Below are 16,557 nucleotides of genomic sequence, written 5' to 3' on the forward strand. Positions count from 1 at the left end.
TAATTATTGCTCTGGTTGTCAGAAGAGGCATCGACCTCGTGATTTTTGAAAAATCTCAACTTTCACCTTGGGACATCATAATTCTTATAAATGAAGACCCGTTAACACTCAGGACAGATTTCAAATGATTTAAATAATTTTTTGGTTGGCGTCTTTTTAGCAAGGTTGCTTCCTACAGGATGGGGTTGCTAACCAAATGCCCAACCCTCCTCCTCTATCCCAGGTTCAGACCAGCAGTAGCCCTAGATGGGCTACAGGTAGAGCTATTGTTATAGTAATAGTAAAATAAAGAAAAATATATTGTCACCTTTAAGCCTGAACTGAATTTAACATGTTTTGAACTAGTTCACAAGTGGACTTCCAAAATACCTATAATCACAACTGAAATACGTTGTACTGGGGAAATAACCAAGCATCCAACCACAAGAACGCAACTGTTAAGCTTGATGAAAATCCATTTATCGTTAATGATACAATGGTATAACATTGGGTCTTATTTGACTTACACTGCTATATACTAGTGATTTATCAGAAGGGTTTTGTCGATATTATAGTAGCTTCAATTGACTCATGATCTCAACCATTGAAATTATTGATTTATCGTTGATAGGGTAGGATCTATGATTAAAACGAATTCATTTTCAATAAACAAAGTTTTTAAGAGTATTTTAAAATAGATGGGTTGTGGTTGCTAGTGGAATGCAGGACGCATTTGACCGCTCAACACTTTGTTCAGTGAGTCAGCATTCAACGGTCTATATTTCTAACTTCAATTGATTAGCGTTATTGAGCAATTATCTTCGAATACCATTGGTAGGTAAGTACCTCCTGTACAGCATAGTTGAACAATGACCACAGCTTCGCCAACAGAACCCTGAGGATTACCTTTGGAAATCAGCCACTAGTTAGTACATGGTTTCTATTAATGTCAGGTGTTTGTTTTGCTTTCAAGTAGTCAACTAGTAATCAACTGAATAATTCATTTTTGCCATGAAAAATCACCGTAAAACGAACCTTAGGAAGTGTGGTTGGGCACTGCTGACGAGTCTTATACTAGGACGAAATGGATGCTGAATGATTCTTTGTTTCCAGCGCTTATTTAACTAGGGTCGATTGGCAATTTAAACAATGAAACTCAACAATCTACGCAAGCCTCTTAAGCCAATAAAGAACATAATTCGGAAAGAAACCCCCTTCATCTTCGCCTGGACGAACACCAGTTAGCAACCAAACACCATGACATATCCTCGCTTATATCGATGCATGTGGACAACTTTGGGTGTACCCCAAGCTGGAAAAATGTTAAGGTCTTAGATAGAGGGATTATAAAAGGCACCAGGGAATTTTCAGAAGCTCGGGATTCAGATCGATCAGCAGTCAACAAACACATCAAAATCGACCCAATCTATCAAATAATCAGGAAAATCAGGGACAAAGAATCAGATCAACGAGAGATACCATCGAGGTAAAGAGGTAAACAATGACAGGTTAAAGATCAACAAAAGCCAGTCAAGATCGAGGTCGACGGAACAAGCTGTGAGCGTAGAAATTCGAACAATTCACTTCTACCCGACATTTGTGATGTTGTTCAGAAGAACAATGAAAACTGTATGACCAAGCCATCCAGCTCAGAGAACAAAATTCCACCTAAATAAACCTAAAGTACCCAACGGTAACCTATGTGCAGCACTCTTAGTTAATGATAGGCAGATTTCGTTGCAAGAACGAAATATCACTGTCGATGCTGGTTATTTTGTGTTAATACCTTACTTCCATCAAATTGCTGTACAACCATCAGTATTCACTTTGCCCTCTGACTTTGAGCTAGCTGCTTTTAGTTTTATTATTCTCCAACCAACCTACATGGTGTGGCAGGACCTGAACAAACAAGTGTTCCAATTAATATAGTACAATTGGGTTATCACGAAATACAAGGCCAACCACCCCGCCAGGGTTGTACGCCACACAAATATAGCTAATTCAACGAACAACAAAGATTCCACAATTACATTTTAGAAAAGTTTTTTATTATACACAATGTACGGTTTGAAAAGTCTCTATATGTCATTAAACTATTTAAAATAATTTAAAAAATAATGCCATTTCTGATTTTTCTCAGAAAAATTACAACAGGATGGAGACAAGGAACACTTAATAGGAGAGGAATGTGAAATGATTGCGTGATTGCTTCTTTCCAAATACGAGTTTATTTAATAGGATGAAGACTATGTTAAAACATACACGTTATTTTCAGTTTAAATACAATCCAAGTTAGTAAACAGTAAATAACACAGTCATACGGTTGTAAAAAGAAAAACAAACACATGAGGTAATGTTTGTTTGTGTCGATGTTTTATATGATAACTTTGTAATAAACATACAAAAACCGAACAAATGCTTGAATGGAAAGTATTAACAAGATGACAAAAAGGCAGGCAAGAGAAAAAATTTGGAATATAAGCAGTTTCCTCTTTTTTTTATATATTCAATTTTCTAAGCATCTTTAGAATTAAATTTATCTTCACTTGATGCAACACTATCTGAACGATTTGAACTTAGAATTTCTGTATTAAGATTATTTAATTCGTGAATAACTGGAGTATTTGATCGACTGAATGACAATTTCTTAATTTTGGATCCTAAACGGTGAAATGATGATCCTACTGAAGTAATTAATGTATCAGGATGTAAATGTGGACTCTGTTGATCAGGTGTTAAAGAGTGCAGTGAAGGAGAAAAATTTAAATTACCTTCTTTTGTAGCTTCAGCTACTTCCAATGATCCAATAAAAGCTGTATGTGACGGTTTACGTTGACGAGTAGGTGGTAATTCAGGCCAAGGTGATTCATTATCCATAGGTGATTCAAAAGTATGAGGTGTTGATAGATCATTTTCATCATACGAATAAGGTGACAGAAAACTGCCTCTTCGACTAACACCACCTTTTGACTTTGTACTAATTCTCCTTTGACGACTACCAGGGATATTAAGTCGACTATAATAATCTGAATCACTGACAGCAGTACCATCAGTATGATCATCATCATCAGTTTCAATATCGATTTTACAACCAGATTTAACTAATTCGGGAATTAAATTCGAATCGGAAATACATGTATCTACAAAATATAAACTTGTATTTAAATTCCTTTCCAACAATGGAACAACTTCAAAATCATCATCATCTAAACCGAACGGTGAAACAAGTGACTCAGCTACCTTAAGCCAGCCATTGTAAAAAATAAAAGAAAGAATTGTGAATACTGGAATATTTGGTAATACTCTAGGAAATGATAAACCACTATTGATATTTGTATTATTGGCAGGATTGTTGAGAATAACACTGCTGACATCATTATTATTGCTGACAGATGTTAAATTAGATGAATTGACTCTGGTTGGCATATGCGGTAGGATTGAAGGGGCATCAATAAACTGATGACCGAAAATTGTAACAGCAAAGTAAATGTACACAGCCAGCGCTACAACCTGTGAAAAATGGAAGTGAAAATTCGCAAAATCTACAAATTAATGTTAAACCATGAGTTTACTCTCAAATAAGAATATTAGTAAAAAAAAAATAAACAACCAATACCAACATAATTTTATGGTTTGTATCATGAACTGCTCTTAGATAACCATTGAAAACCGAAAAGCAATCGACAACTGTTTCGTCCTAGCATATGAACTCTCAGCAGTGAGCATTCACAACCCAAACAACGATTGAACCCAGAACCTTTAGGTCTCGTGGTGAGCACTTAACCCTTAGACCATTTGGTCGGCAATCGATTATTTTCATTATTAAATTTAGTCAATGCGCAATATAATTTTCCTCACTATTTGCGTCTAACACGATCTGTACATTATGAAACATATGACAAAAGCCATCTACTCAGTGTAAGAAGACATAGATTGGTAAAGTTTGGGAAGTATACATAGCGTACATAAGTTAATATATCATATAAAACTTAATGACAAATATCTCCTGTATCAGAATATCAACGATTCAGTAGGATTAGTAATAAATGAGAAGAATACATTATTACATTAATCGTGAAGTTAAAAACTTATCACAACTTTAAATATTTGTTCGAACAATTGAAAAACAGTGAAAAGATAACATAATCTCTAGAGTTAACAGTAATACATCCGTCTGATGGCTCAAGAACGAATATAATGAGCAGAAGTTTGCCTTCCTTGATTTAATGCCTGCAAGAAGGAGCCTTTAAAAATGGAGGGTATTTGTAGATCATTAGTATTCCACGGTAGGTATCTTTGAAGCATCGCTCGTATATAATGGTACCATAGAGTTGGTAATTCTGGGGTTAGACGCAGGCTACCATGTAACGATGGAAACTGATAAGTGAGGTAGTGAATCGTCATTGACTGAGGTAGTCAGGACATGTATTACATATACCCGATCACCGCCTACCTCGATTGGAGATGGTGGTTTGTTTAGGGGTAAGTTGGAGGAGAGCTGGGAAGCTAGAATAAAGGGTGGCATCAGTCTACGAAGTTGGAATGATACGTGTAAGTAAGTGCAGACTACTTAAAGGAGATCTGCGCGATAACCGCGATCAGTGGTTGGAAACTTTGGGTGACATGACTTAAAACCATTTGTAATTGTACAGGTACATTCACTCTCGGTCTTTCCTGAGATCCTAAGTTTTTTTTATTAGCTTAAAAGCTTCTTTCTTTTTATTCTAAGGATACACAATTTCTTCTAGAGTTATTTGGTCTATGTCAAATGTTTTCTACCGCCACTAATAGTATTACTAATTATTCTACTCTGGCATCTCGCTAACCTGGTTTGGCAACTTGAACCGATGCACATATGTGCTAGGTTTTACGTCAGATATTACTGAATGACTAACTTTTCAAAGAATCGATATTTCCTAATGAGTTAACCCTTTATTATAACAAAGTTAGAATACAGTATGATCTGTAGATATCCATATAGTAACTTATCTTGGTCAGTTCTTCTTTCAAACAACTTACCAAAACCTTTTGGTCTACGAAACATTCGAAGTGTCTAAAGAGTATAAATTCTGGCATTACAAGTTATACAGGACTATGTACAACCAACCTTATTGACTAATCTGATTTATAGCTAATAAATACATAAGCAGTTGGTACTGGGTCGTTCGCATTTCATGTTTATATCCCCTTTCGTTTTATTTCCAAAAGTTAAATTTGCAGAGTATAACAACTTTTGATCCTAAACATAATTAAAATTCACTTAAACTATTACTCAATAGATTTTCGTTCCTTACTGACTTTCCATTCGCCTTTATGTAGTATTATATGTAAATCTATATAAGCTTTCACATAAAATCATGTTTGTTCTAATAATGATCAGTCGTACTGCATATGATATTTCCTTTCTAGCAACTGAATTTTGAAGAATTTCTATAAAGTTGATAAGCCGTTATTGTCATCCAATCAGTTAGTCATAATCGACGTACAAAGTGAAACATGTGTATCCAATTGAATCGCTAAGCAACAACTTACCTCACCAAAGCAAAATGAAAGTAACTGGATGAATGACAGAATAGCTAACATGATAGTTGCGCCGATTATAACAAAAAATTCCAAACTTTAGAGAGCATGATTCGAAATGAGTTTGCAGAATAAAAAACGAGACATGACATTGAAACTTAAGATTTAAGGAAAGATAATGAGTGGATGCATTTGTTTAACCGGGTTCGATTTTAAACTAGGTCACCTAAAAATATGAAACAATCAATCACGATTATTCCATGGATCCAAATCAGGTTGTCTACAACTATCAACACAGTCCCAGTACCCATTCTCGACGATAAACTATTGAAAATAGTTGAGAGATTTGTGTATTTTGGTAGATCCGTGGATGGTGGTAACAAATAAAGTCACAGATATACAATTTGGGTTACCTTTGTTGCTGTCCTGATATTATTTTGGTTGATAAATTTCGATTGTTCAACACTGCCTAGCGCCACAGATTAAACTTCAATCTCTTAAGACCTAACCTCTGCACATTAAGAGTTTTCGATTGATATGTTTGACTGATATTGGTGTGATAGCACCTCTCGTTCGGTGGTAACATTACATAATTATTAAAGACTCAGTGATTAACAAAATGGATACTGCCACAAATGCGTGTTAGACAAATTTTTCATGCATCACCATGACGAGATAAAATTAAAGAAATGAGCACCGAAAAATAAGAAATAATAGTGATGACAATGATAGTGAGAAAATAATAAACATTAGAGAATATGGTTTGAAAAGAAGAGAAGAAAAAACATGAAGTGAGAAATAATACTGTAGATCGAGACCTATAGGTAAATAAAGAGTGAATGCATTTGCACTAATGTAACCAACATTGGACCATGTTACTCAACATCAACTGACGTTATTATCCCGGGCATCTGACTCTGTAGACCGAAAGTTTCTGAGGCAGTGTCTGTCATTGAAAGGCGTACCTCAAAAGTACATAAACCTTGTGAACACTCTTTACTCAAACACTAATAGTCGAGTCAGAACTTATGGCGAACTGTCATCTGCTTTTGCAACCTCAAGTGGTGTCCGTCAAGGCGGTCCACTTTCTCCATTTTTGTTTAACTTCATCATAGACCTATTGATGGAAATAACATTCTCGTCTACTGAATTCTCGGGTATTGATCTCCTTCCAGAAGGTCCATTTATCGACTTAGGATACGCAGATAATATAGTTCTGTTTGGTGAAGACGCTGATAAAATGCAGTCTTTTGGTAGCACTCAGCAACAATGCCAGGATATTTGGGATGTGTTTCTACCCCTCTAAATGCAAGTAGTTGCTTCAGGACTGGTCTGCATCAGCACCTGAACTAAGGATAGGGAGTGAAGTGGTCGAACGCGTAGATAACGTCACTTATCTTGGAAGTCTGATCAGCCCTAATGGGTTGGTGTCTGACGAAATCTCAGCACGGATTCGAAAAGCTCGTTCGGCTTTTGCCGACTTACGTCACCTATGGCGAAGGCGAGATATCTGTCTATCAATTAAGGGACGGGTATACTGCGCAGCAGTTCGTTTTATTCTACTTTACGGCTGCGAAACGTGGCCACTAAGAATAGAAGATACTCGTAAGTTACTAATATTTGATCACAGATGTCTTAGAAATATTGCTCGTATCTGCTGGGATCACCGGGTAAGTAATAGTGAGATTAGACAGACACAAGGTATTAGGGAATGATGGTAAATCAGTTGGAGGTTGTGTATCTTCATCGACTAAAGTGGTTGGGTCACGTGTTACGTATGCCTGAACACCGATTAACACGGCGTGCAATGTTGACTAGTGTCGGAGACGGTTGGGAGAAAGTTAGGGGCGGCCATACCAAAATGTGGTATCAGTCCATAAAGTCATAAACTTCCAGCCTAAGCCATGTTGTAGATGCAAACTACGTGGTTGGGGTCCGTGCGACTATCGTAAACAATTGCTGGAAACTCCGGGTGATATGGCTCAGAATCGATCACAATGGCGTAGGTGTATACACTGCTTGTCTTCCCTTAAATCGTGAGATTAAAATTACTTTATACCATTCTTCCTACCAACTAATTCTTTCTTCCTGTATTATATCCTTATACACAATCTTTCTTTTATACATTGCTACCATTGACTTAACCACTCCTATGAATCCGGTGTTCATCTTGTTGTGTTAATGAAGCAACTTAGACCGATTCATATATGTTCCTGATCCTACGTTGTAACTGGCTGACTATCCTGGCCAAAACCAGCTGGTCTAGATTTACCTACACAAGTCAGTTCAATAACCGATTCCATTTCTTTATTTGGCCGTTCCTAGCTTTCTTACAACTTATTCCTCATCCAGTCAACGCTGTTTAATGACAAACACTACTATAAAATCTCTCGGTGTACGGGGTTGAATGCTCTCTTCAAATAATTACGAGCTTTACGAAGAATATTTAGGAAAAAACACCGCAACCCAACTAGTACATTTAACTTAAAGTGGGATTTTTATGGCTTCATTAAGTTTTAATAATAATAAGTAAATACTAAAATGGGTAAGCAAAAACCACAGAGATCAATAGATGTAACGGGTACTAAAAATGACTTGGAATTGTAACTTTATTAAACAGTAATAAGAAGCCCTATGAATAAAAAAATATTTCTTAGATACTTTTCGCTTTAACTAGAATCTTCATTATTATTATTATTATTATTATTATTATTATTATTATTATTATTATTATTATTATTATTATTATTATTATTATTATTGTACCCGATTTCCTTATAAGTGTTATTTCACTACTTTAAGGACATCTGTTTATGGTGTATAAATCCTTCGATTAAATGTGACAATTTAGTACACTAATTTTTACTTCGTTTCTGAGTTGTCTACCATTTCAGGCTTTATATGTGTGAAGCCGTAACCTATGAATTTTAAACAATGGTTCATAAGTTAAAAGTCCACCCTACCTACTTCTGTTTAGGAAGTCAAGAAGTATTATTAACTCACATATAAGCAGTTTGACTTAAAGGTAGAGACCCACTATAACAAACCCAAGTACTACGTGCAGATGTGCACTCTGCCTTGAGCTACACTGTTTGTGTTTGGCTAACGATCATTTACAACTCCACCTGTAACTCTTCTAGGGTTACTGCCGGTCCCAAACCCAGGAAAATAAGGAGGGTTGGGCATGGGGTCAGCAACCCCATCTCGTAGGGAACAAATTTACTGAAAAACGCTAATCAGAATAAACAAAGTAAACCATTTAAACTATGCTCTCCAAATTGAAGGAAGGATTATAACGTCTAATGATGAAAGCCTAGATTCTTCCGAAGTCACAAGGCCGATGTCACTAATAACAACCAGAGCGATAATTAATGTAGGTAAACAGGATATCCGCACAATGTGCGAGGTCTGAAAGATCATCCAAGTAACTGCAGAGATGAGAAAAAAAATTTGGCGGTGCTCGGAATCAGTGAAACCTATTGAACCCAAGCTGGACAGAAAAGGATAGATTTGGGAGAGATGCTGCAGTACTCTGGTCATGAAGAAGTTGATCTGATGCTATCCAAAGAAGCACATAATGCACTTATAGGATGGGAATCTCATGGATCCAAGATCATCAAAGCACACTTCAAAACAAGCAAGGAGGGGATCAAAATTAATCTTATCCAATGTTATGCACTCACCAATGATAGCAATGACGATAATAAAGATCAGTTTTACGACAGGCTGAAATCGGTCATAGCAAAATGCGCAAGAAAGGACCTGACCATCCTGATAGGACGAAATGGACTGAGAGAAGGGAACGAGAATTGTGAGGAATTTACAAATTTATATGCAATCAACAAAATGGTTATAGGCGGCACAATTTCCTCCCACAGACGCGTACAAGAAGCTACATTGGTCTCATCGGATTAAAAACAGCCGAACAAGGTCAGAGAAAGTCAAGGGCCAGACAGAATACACAGAAACAAACAAGCAAGTGAAGAGGAGAAATACGTAGAAGATCTAGCAACTACAATGGAAAAACCTTCATGGGAAGGAAACATGAAACAACTATATGATACAATGAAAAAACTGGTAGGGAAATATGGTAAACCAGATCGACCAAACAAGAACAAAGAAGCCAAGCCAATCAATCACTGGGATCCGAGAGCAGCGGAACAGGTGAGTAGAACACTTTGAAGAGTTCTTGAATAGATCAGCCCCACTGAACACATCAGACATTGAAGCAGTACATACAAACCCTCCTACAGATATCAGTCTACCAACAATCGAAGAAATCATCATGACCATCAGACAAATCAAGAGTGAGAAAACAGAAGGACTAGAGAACATATCGGCTGATCCATTGAGGTTAAACAGAAGTAACTGTAAACGTGCTCCACGTTCCATACAGGAAGATCTGGGATAAAGAAAAGGTGCCGACAGACTGGAAAGAAGAATACCTCATCAAGATACCAAAGGAAGGAGATCTGAGCAAGTATGAGAACTACAGAGGCATCACACTACTATCGATTCCAAGAAAATTTTTCAAGTGTTGTTGGACCGAATAAAAGACTCAGTAGACGCCCAACTTCGAGATTTAAAGGCTGGGTTTCGTAAGGATCGGTCGTATACAGGCTACATCGCGACACTGTGGATAATCGTCGAACAACCAATTGAATGGAGCTCGTGACTATACATTAACGTCCTCGACTATGAGAAAGCATTTGATAGCGTGGATAGGAGAACCTTGTGGAACCTTTTTCTCTGCTATGGTATACCTGGGAAGATTTTCACCATTATACAAGATCCTTACGATACACTACTCTGCGAAGTGGTGCACAGAGGTCAGTTCACAGACCCGTTCCAAATGAGGATCGGAGCCAGATAAGGTTGCTTACTATCATCCGTTCTCTTTATTCCGGTGGTTGACTGGATTATGAAGACCTCGATATTGGAGGGGAAGCACGGAATACAATGGATAGCTTGCATGCAGCCACACACCAACAAATGCAGGTCAAGACAACCAGTGTAGCGAAATCCTCTGGAGCAATGGGTCTCGACATGCAGAAGAGAAAGAGCAAGATCCTCAAACACAGCACGGAGAACACCAACCCCATCACACTTGATGAAGAAACTCTGGAACTGATAAACAAGAGGATCTGATGCAGATATGAAGGCATGGATTTGTAAAACAAGGGTAGAATTCCCACAATCGAAGAACATAAGGAACTCAAAGCAACTCAGCCAACATCAAAGTCAGAATATTTAATACGAACATCAAAACAGTTCCATTATGTGGAGTTGAAACTTGGAGAACTACTACGACCATCATCAGAAAAGTACGGGTACTTCTAAACAATTTACTACGCAAGATACTCGGTGACCGTTGGTCGGACACTATCAAAAACAGCCTACTGTAGGAGAGAACAAACTAGCTTCCATCTGAAGAGAAAATTAGGAAAAGACGCTGGAGGTGGATAGGACATACATTGAGGAAATCATCACACTGCATCACGAAGCAAGCACTAACTTGGGATCCTGAAGGCAAACCGAAAAGGGGAAAATCAAAAAACACACTGCGTCGGGAATTGGAAGCAGACATTGAAAGGATGAATAGCAACTGGAAAGGATTGCTCAGGACAGAGGTGGATAGAGAATGCTGGTAGGTGGCCTATGCTCCTCCGTGAGGGGTAACAGGCGTAAGTAACTAAGCAACAACCGTTTACAGAAACCTATACGCGGTAAGTCATACTAACTAACTGAATAATGAGGTTTCGTAGAGTAATTAACGGAATTATAAACCTCTATTAACTGAGTTGAATGATTAATGTACTACGTATACATAACTATTGTGTGCTCAAACATGTCCCCACAGAACTAAAACGGAAGACGCCATACGGTTGTAAAACAAAGAATGAAACCCATGAAGTCTAATTGTTGGTTTGAGCCATTTACAGAACTATATGTTCACTAGATAGGGAGTTGATGTACAGCTAAAATCCACGAGAAACAAGTGAAACGACAACCCACCAATAAAGATAAGTTGGTTTTCCGTTTTGTAATACGAGTTATTAGATTTAATCGTTTAAAGATTCTCCTTATATCAAACGACTAATATTTGGACGAAGAATACTTTTTTCGATAAGTTCTCTTCAGGTTCTACAATTATATATCCAAATAAATAATCAGAAAAGTGGCCAGGTTAAGGGCAAAGTAGACTTTGCCTTTAGAGAATTTATCAAAAAGAATATTCTTCATTCGAATATTATTATTAGATTTAAACATATTTACGTTGTAATTTCCTTCCGGTTCAATACTACCAATGGTTCTACTATGAACCATAGTGATGTTTTTCCCTCTTCATCTCTTAATATTATGTTATAACATGAGACAACTTGGACTAATGCACTAATGTGTAGCGACAAACGTTTTTGTCTTTCAGCTAGAACATGACAAGTCCATACAGTTTATTTTACTACCATACTAATAGTCTAACTATGAGATAAAACTCGTTCACTGAATATCAAACAGTACTCCGAAAACATCATATTCCTTGAAGCTTTATATAACAGATGTAAACAAAAGTACTTTTGATCTGTACAGCTTTTTAGTTAATCAACATCAAAATATTTCAGCGTCACAGCGATTGATGAGTGCTGACTTCTTGAAACTATAAGTTTCACTTGGAAAAGGACCACCAGAATAGATATGATTGACAGAGTAATTGGTACAGGAAGTGTTAACACATCTAACTCCTAATTGTTATACTAAACAATAATGTGAAAGAGTTTAAATCACGTTTGCGTCTGAAAAACATGTAAAAAATCTTGGTTATACGCCCCTTTTTCACTTTTCGTCTAACCGAGAAATCTCATAAGAAAACGCTAAAATGGTTTAGCTTTCATATGACATGAATAAAGAAATATGTCTCGAAATAAAATTATAAGATAAACTCAAATAATGTTATTGAGAAAGGACAACCAACCCAAACAACTGTCAGTCAGTCAGTCAGTAACAACGTAGAACTTCGTACGTACGTACATCAGTTCGAGTTGCCATACCACATTAGCACAGAGATACAATTGTCGATTCAAATCCCGTAGTGCTAGATGTAGTAAAATTATAAGCTGTAATCAGAAAAATTAGGGTTTGAAGATGTTATTCAAAGAGTATAATCCAGTGAAATAAATTTGGGAAGTGAAAAAAAAGAAAGGGACATGAAGAATTCAGATTAGAATTTGGGAGAACACAATGAGTGGATGCACCTGCGCCATTGCAAACGATTTTGAGCCATGTCATTCAGGGTCTCTAACCATCGGTTACTATCATCTCGCGGTCTCCAACCAGGTAGTCTACACCTACCAACATGACTCAGTTCACTTGTCAGTGACTTCATGGACTTGTGCCATGTTTTGGTCTGGCCGCCCCTAGCTTTCTTCCAACCTACTCCTATACAACAAAACATAGCACGTCGAGGTAGTCGGTCGTTGGGCATACGTAACACATGTCCCAGCCATCTCAACTGATGAAGTTTCACTACGTCATCAATTGATTTGCCATCCTAGTACCTAGTACCCGTTTCCTAACAACTGCGTTACTTACTCGATGGTCCCAGGATATAAGAGCAATATTTTGAAGACACCTATGATCAAATACTAGTAACCTACGGATATCCTCTACTCTTACCGGCCATGTTTCACTGCCATAAAGTAGGACGGAACGAACTGCTGTGCAGTAAACACGTCCTTTGGTTGATAGACGGATATCTCGCCTACGCCATAAATGACGCAAGTTGGAAAAAGCTAGTCGAACAACTGTTGTCACTTACTTATGGAACATAGATTTATGATCGTCCAGCTTGGAGGTAAAATATTTCAGTAGAGTTATACACCACCTGAGCAAATCCTTTAGAAATAATGTGAATAAAAATGTACCAAATAAATAAAGTTATTCTAAGAGTTAACTTGTTTTAGTCTAATGAACGGAGTATATATGATCAACACACTTTTAATCAAGCCTTAGACTTTTTGCTACAAAATGGAGCAAAATAGTTACTAGCTTATATTTCGAGTCATAATTTACATCTCACGACAGTAACCATTTTGAGAAGACTATTCACAGAATTGTTATAAAATAACAAATGCGACTGCAATGACTATCCTATACTTAACGGCGTTAGTGAAGCTGTTTAGACGAGTGTAAAACGCACCTAAAGCACGGAAACTACTATATCAAGGAAAAGAAACCGATAGAATCATTGTCTTTCTTATCTCGAAGGGGTTGTTAAACATGGACATAGTGTTGCCATCAAATGTGGATACTTTTTCAAAGATAACGACGATTCCACATAAAGTTAAAAAACCATGAAGGCTAGGTCTCATGAGCTTTAAGAATAACTTTCGCACAATAGCGATATAATATATCTAAATTTCCGTGAAAACACTAAAACTAAGAAAACCCTAAAACTTATTAATATTAATACCTGACGAAACGTTATTACGACAACGGACTCCTCATTCTATAGAATTACCTTGGACTTCAGTGGTACAAAGTGCTTGCTGTGCAAGACGAAATTACGATACGATAATGACATAACATCGACTCATCATAATAATGTTGTTCCAGTATTCATCATTAAAATACTGAGTGTAAAAACGGATAGGTTACACAATATTTAGGGCACGCACCAAAATATTGGCAACATATACCTGATTTTTAAGTATCAAGTATATAACTCTCCACAAGCTTAGTACCTTGAGTTTGGTAAAACTGCATGGTTTATAGTTTAGCGTACACTAATAAAATGTACTTTAGGATTCTCTTTGGTTTCGCTTATGGGTGATGTAGTTACACCTAGTTTAAGTGTGTCGACTACGAGACTTCACTAAGAATGGAGTAGTACTCAATATTATACCTATGTCACCATCTCTTTGATGTACTTCAGGACTCATCAGAAAATGACAGACAGTCACAATTCGTATTACAATTTATGCTAGTAACTTTTCATCACACTAAATGATAAAGCTTAATAGTAAACAACAAAATTGCAACCATTTTTTTACAATCGACAATAACAGATGGCAAAGTAGCTTTCTGTTGTGTAGAAAGTTTGGTGGAATTGTGTAAGATTAGAATTCATTGGTAAAGCACAAAAGAAACTGACCCTATTTCCATCAAACTTTTATTTTACTCCTACATCAGTTCTTGCCAGATTCTGATAGATATTCTGTTGTATTTCCTAGATGCTGTCAGCATAGGAACTATGCAGAAATGAATTGATTTTCTAACTACAATAAATAATTATATAAGTAGCACTATCAATTAATTAATTATACCCGGAAATATAGTACGAATTATATGCAATGTAAAGACATAGTACTGACCTGATTGTAAACTAAAGGTACATTTACCCAGTCGTACATGCACAGTTTATACAACTTTTCCCAAAACTCTACTACTTGATTGACTAATGCATCCACATGTCTTTCTTCGCGTATCATATTTTCTTCGTGAGCTTTCGTAATCAGAGAAATGGCCCATACCAATGGAACGAAAAAGTTGCTTGTTGACTCTTCCAAGTTGGAATAAATTTCTAGTTCTTGTTCAGTCATTAAGCCACATATGACCAAACTATCAAGAGTCGGGAATCGTTGTTTCATGCCAACAGATATTGAGCAAAAGCATAAAGCAGAAGCTAAGTTGACGTAACGGCTAATTGTCCTTCTGAAAATCAACGCTCTTTCTTCGCTGTTTTCTGTTTTTTTGTGATCATTGAGATTAGGATTTTCACCTAAATAGGCCGATAAAAGTACGCATATCGCATCAGGAGTTGGTAAACAAAGGAACTGCTGCAACCATCGACTAACTACCAAGTTCACATAAAATGCCAAAACGAAGGATAATGGGACAGCATTTGTTACACGTCCAGCGATGTAGCATATTTGGACAAAAAGAAGCCTGGCATACCGATATTCCGGTTCATCTGGTATAGAGTGATAAGCGATCGCTACAACGGCGTAAAAGAAGCAGTAAACTAGTAAACCGGGCCATACTAATTTATAAAGACTTCCACGCCATCGAAAAAGCAGACGGAAAAATGACCCATACTTGACGGTTGCTATGAGACTGCCGTAGCTGACAGTCATTGCTTGCGTTAAGGCACGACACTAACACGCATTACAATGTGGCCTTAATTTGACCTTGACGTTGAAATCAAATCGAGTGCGGAATTTTGATTGGACGGTTTCTTAAAGTAAACAAGTAGGAGTTACTTTCTACTCTGATTGGCTCATAAAGGAAGATGTATACATTTCCGCATTCTTACGTTGTTAGTGTCTTAAGGGGAGCACTTGCAAATGAAATGGTTTAATTTTCTTCTTGGATTACTTTTGATATATTTTAATATCTCTGATTGTCTTTCAGTGAATAATTTAAGCTGCTATGAGTGTGAGATAGTAGACAGAGAACGTAAAATGTCTCTTTGGCCCTGTGATGAATCAAGTGGACCGTGGCAGAAGCTTGATGGCTGCAAGGCTTGCATCAAAATTGAGGAAGTCCAAAGAATCGACTTTCGAAAACCTAGATGGGGACAACAATACCATGAAATAAAAACCGTTTCCAGATTATGTCTCAGAAAGTTCGAACCATCATTTTCAGACACATGCTTTCAGACGTACGGAAGTTCGTCAACACAAAAGCGTTGTTACTGTTCCACGGATTACTGTAATTATGATCCAAAAACTTTATCAGTAAGCTACAAATCATTGTTAGCCATATGTAGTCTTTCTCTTTTAATTTTGTATGTTCTTTGATCATATTTTGTTACATACACCGACCCATTTTTCTACCAGTGTAGTGTAGAGTGTATAAGCTGGTTTTCTAATAAATTGTATTAGATATGTATAAATGCCCATTATACCATCTCAAATCACAAAGCAAGTGTACAAATATTCTCATACAACATATTGTATACATTTCTTCTTAACGATTATAACACTATACATTGGATATATTGTAGTTTTGGCATTTTTACTTATCCTATAATTGTATTTCCTTTTGGAATAAACACGTTTT

At 36.8% G+C, this 16,557-nt stretch overlaps 1 protein-coding gene across 1 annotated transcript; it reads right to left on the minus strand.

Moving 5' to 3' along the window:
• Positions 1–1,828: 1,828 nt before the first annotated feature.
• On the minus strand, positions 1,829–15,639 carry MS3_00002919 (uncharacterized protein). The gene is made up of 3 exons (XM_051210576.1): positions 14,868–15,639; positions 13,313–13,389; positions 1,829–3,489 (listed from the first exon to the last, which is right to left on the minus strand). Exon 3 carries the CDS (start codon positions 3,403–3,405, stop codon positions 2,494–2,496), a length of 912 nt encoding a protein of 303 aa, XP_051070585.1. The 5' UTR covers positions 3,406–3,489; positions 13,313–13,389; positions 14,868–15,639; the 3' UTR covers positions 1,829–2,493.
• Positions 15,640–16,557: the final 918 nt, after the last annotated feature.

This window comes from Schistosoma haematobium, chromosome ZW (genome assembly GCF_000699445.3).
Source record: "Schistosoma haematobium chromosome ZW, whole genome shotgun sequence".
Taxonomy (NCBI): Eukaryota; Metazoa; Platyhelminthes; class Trematoda; order Strigeidida; family Schistosomatidae; genus Schistosoma; species Schistosoma haematobium.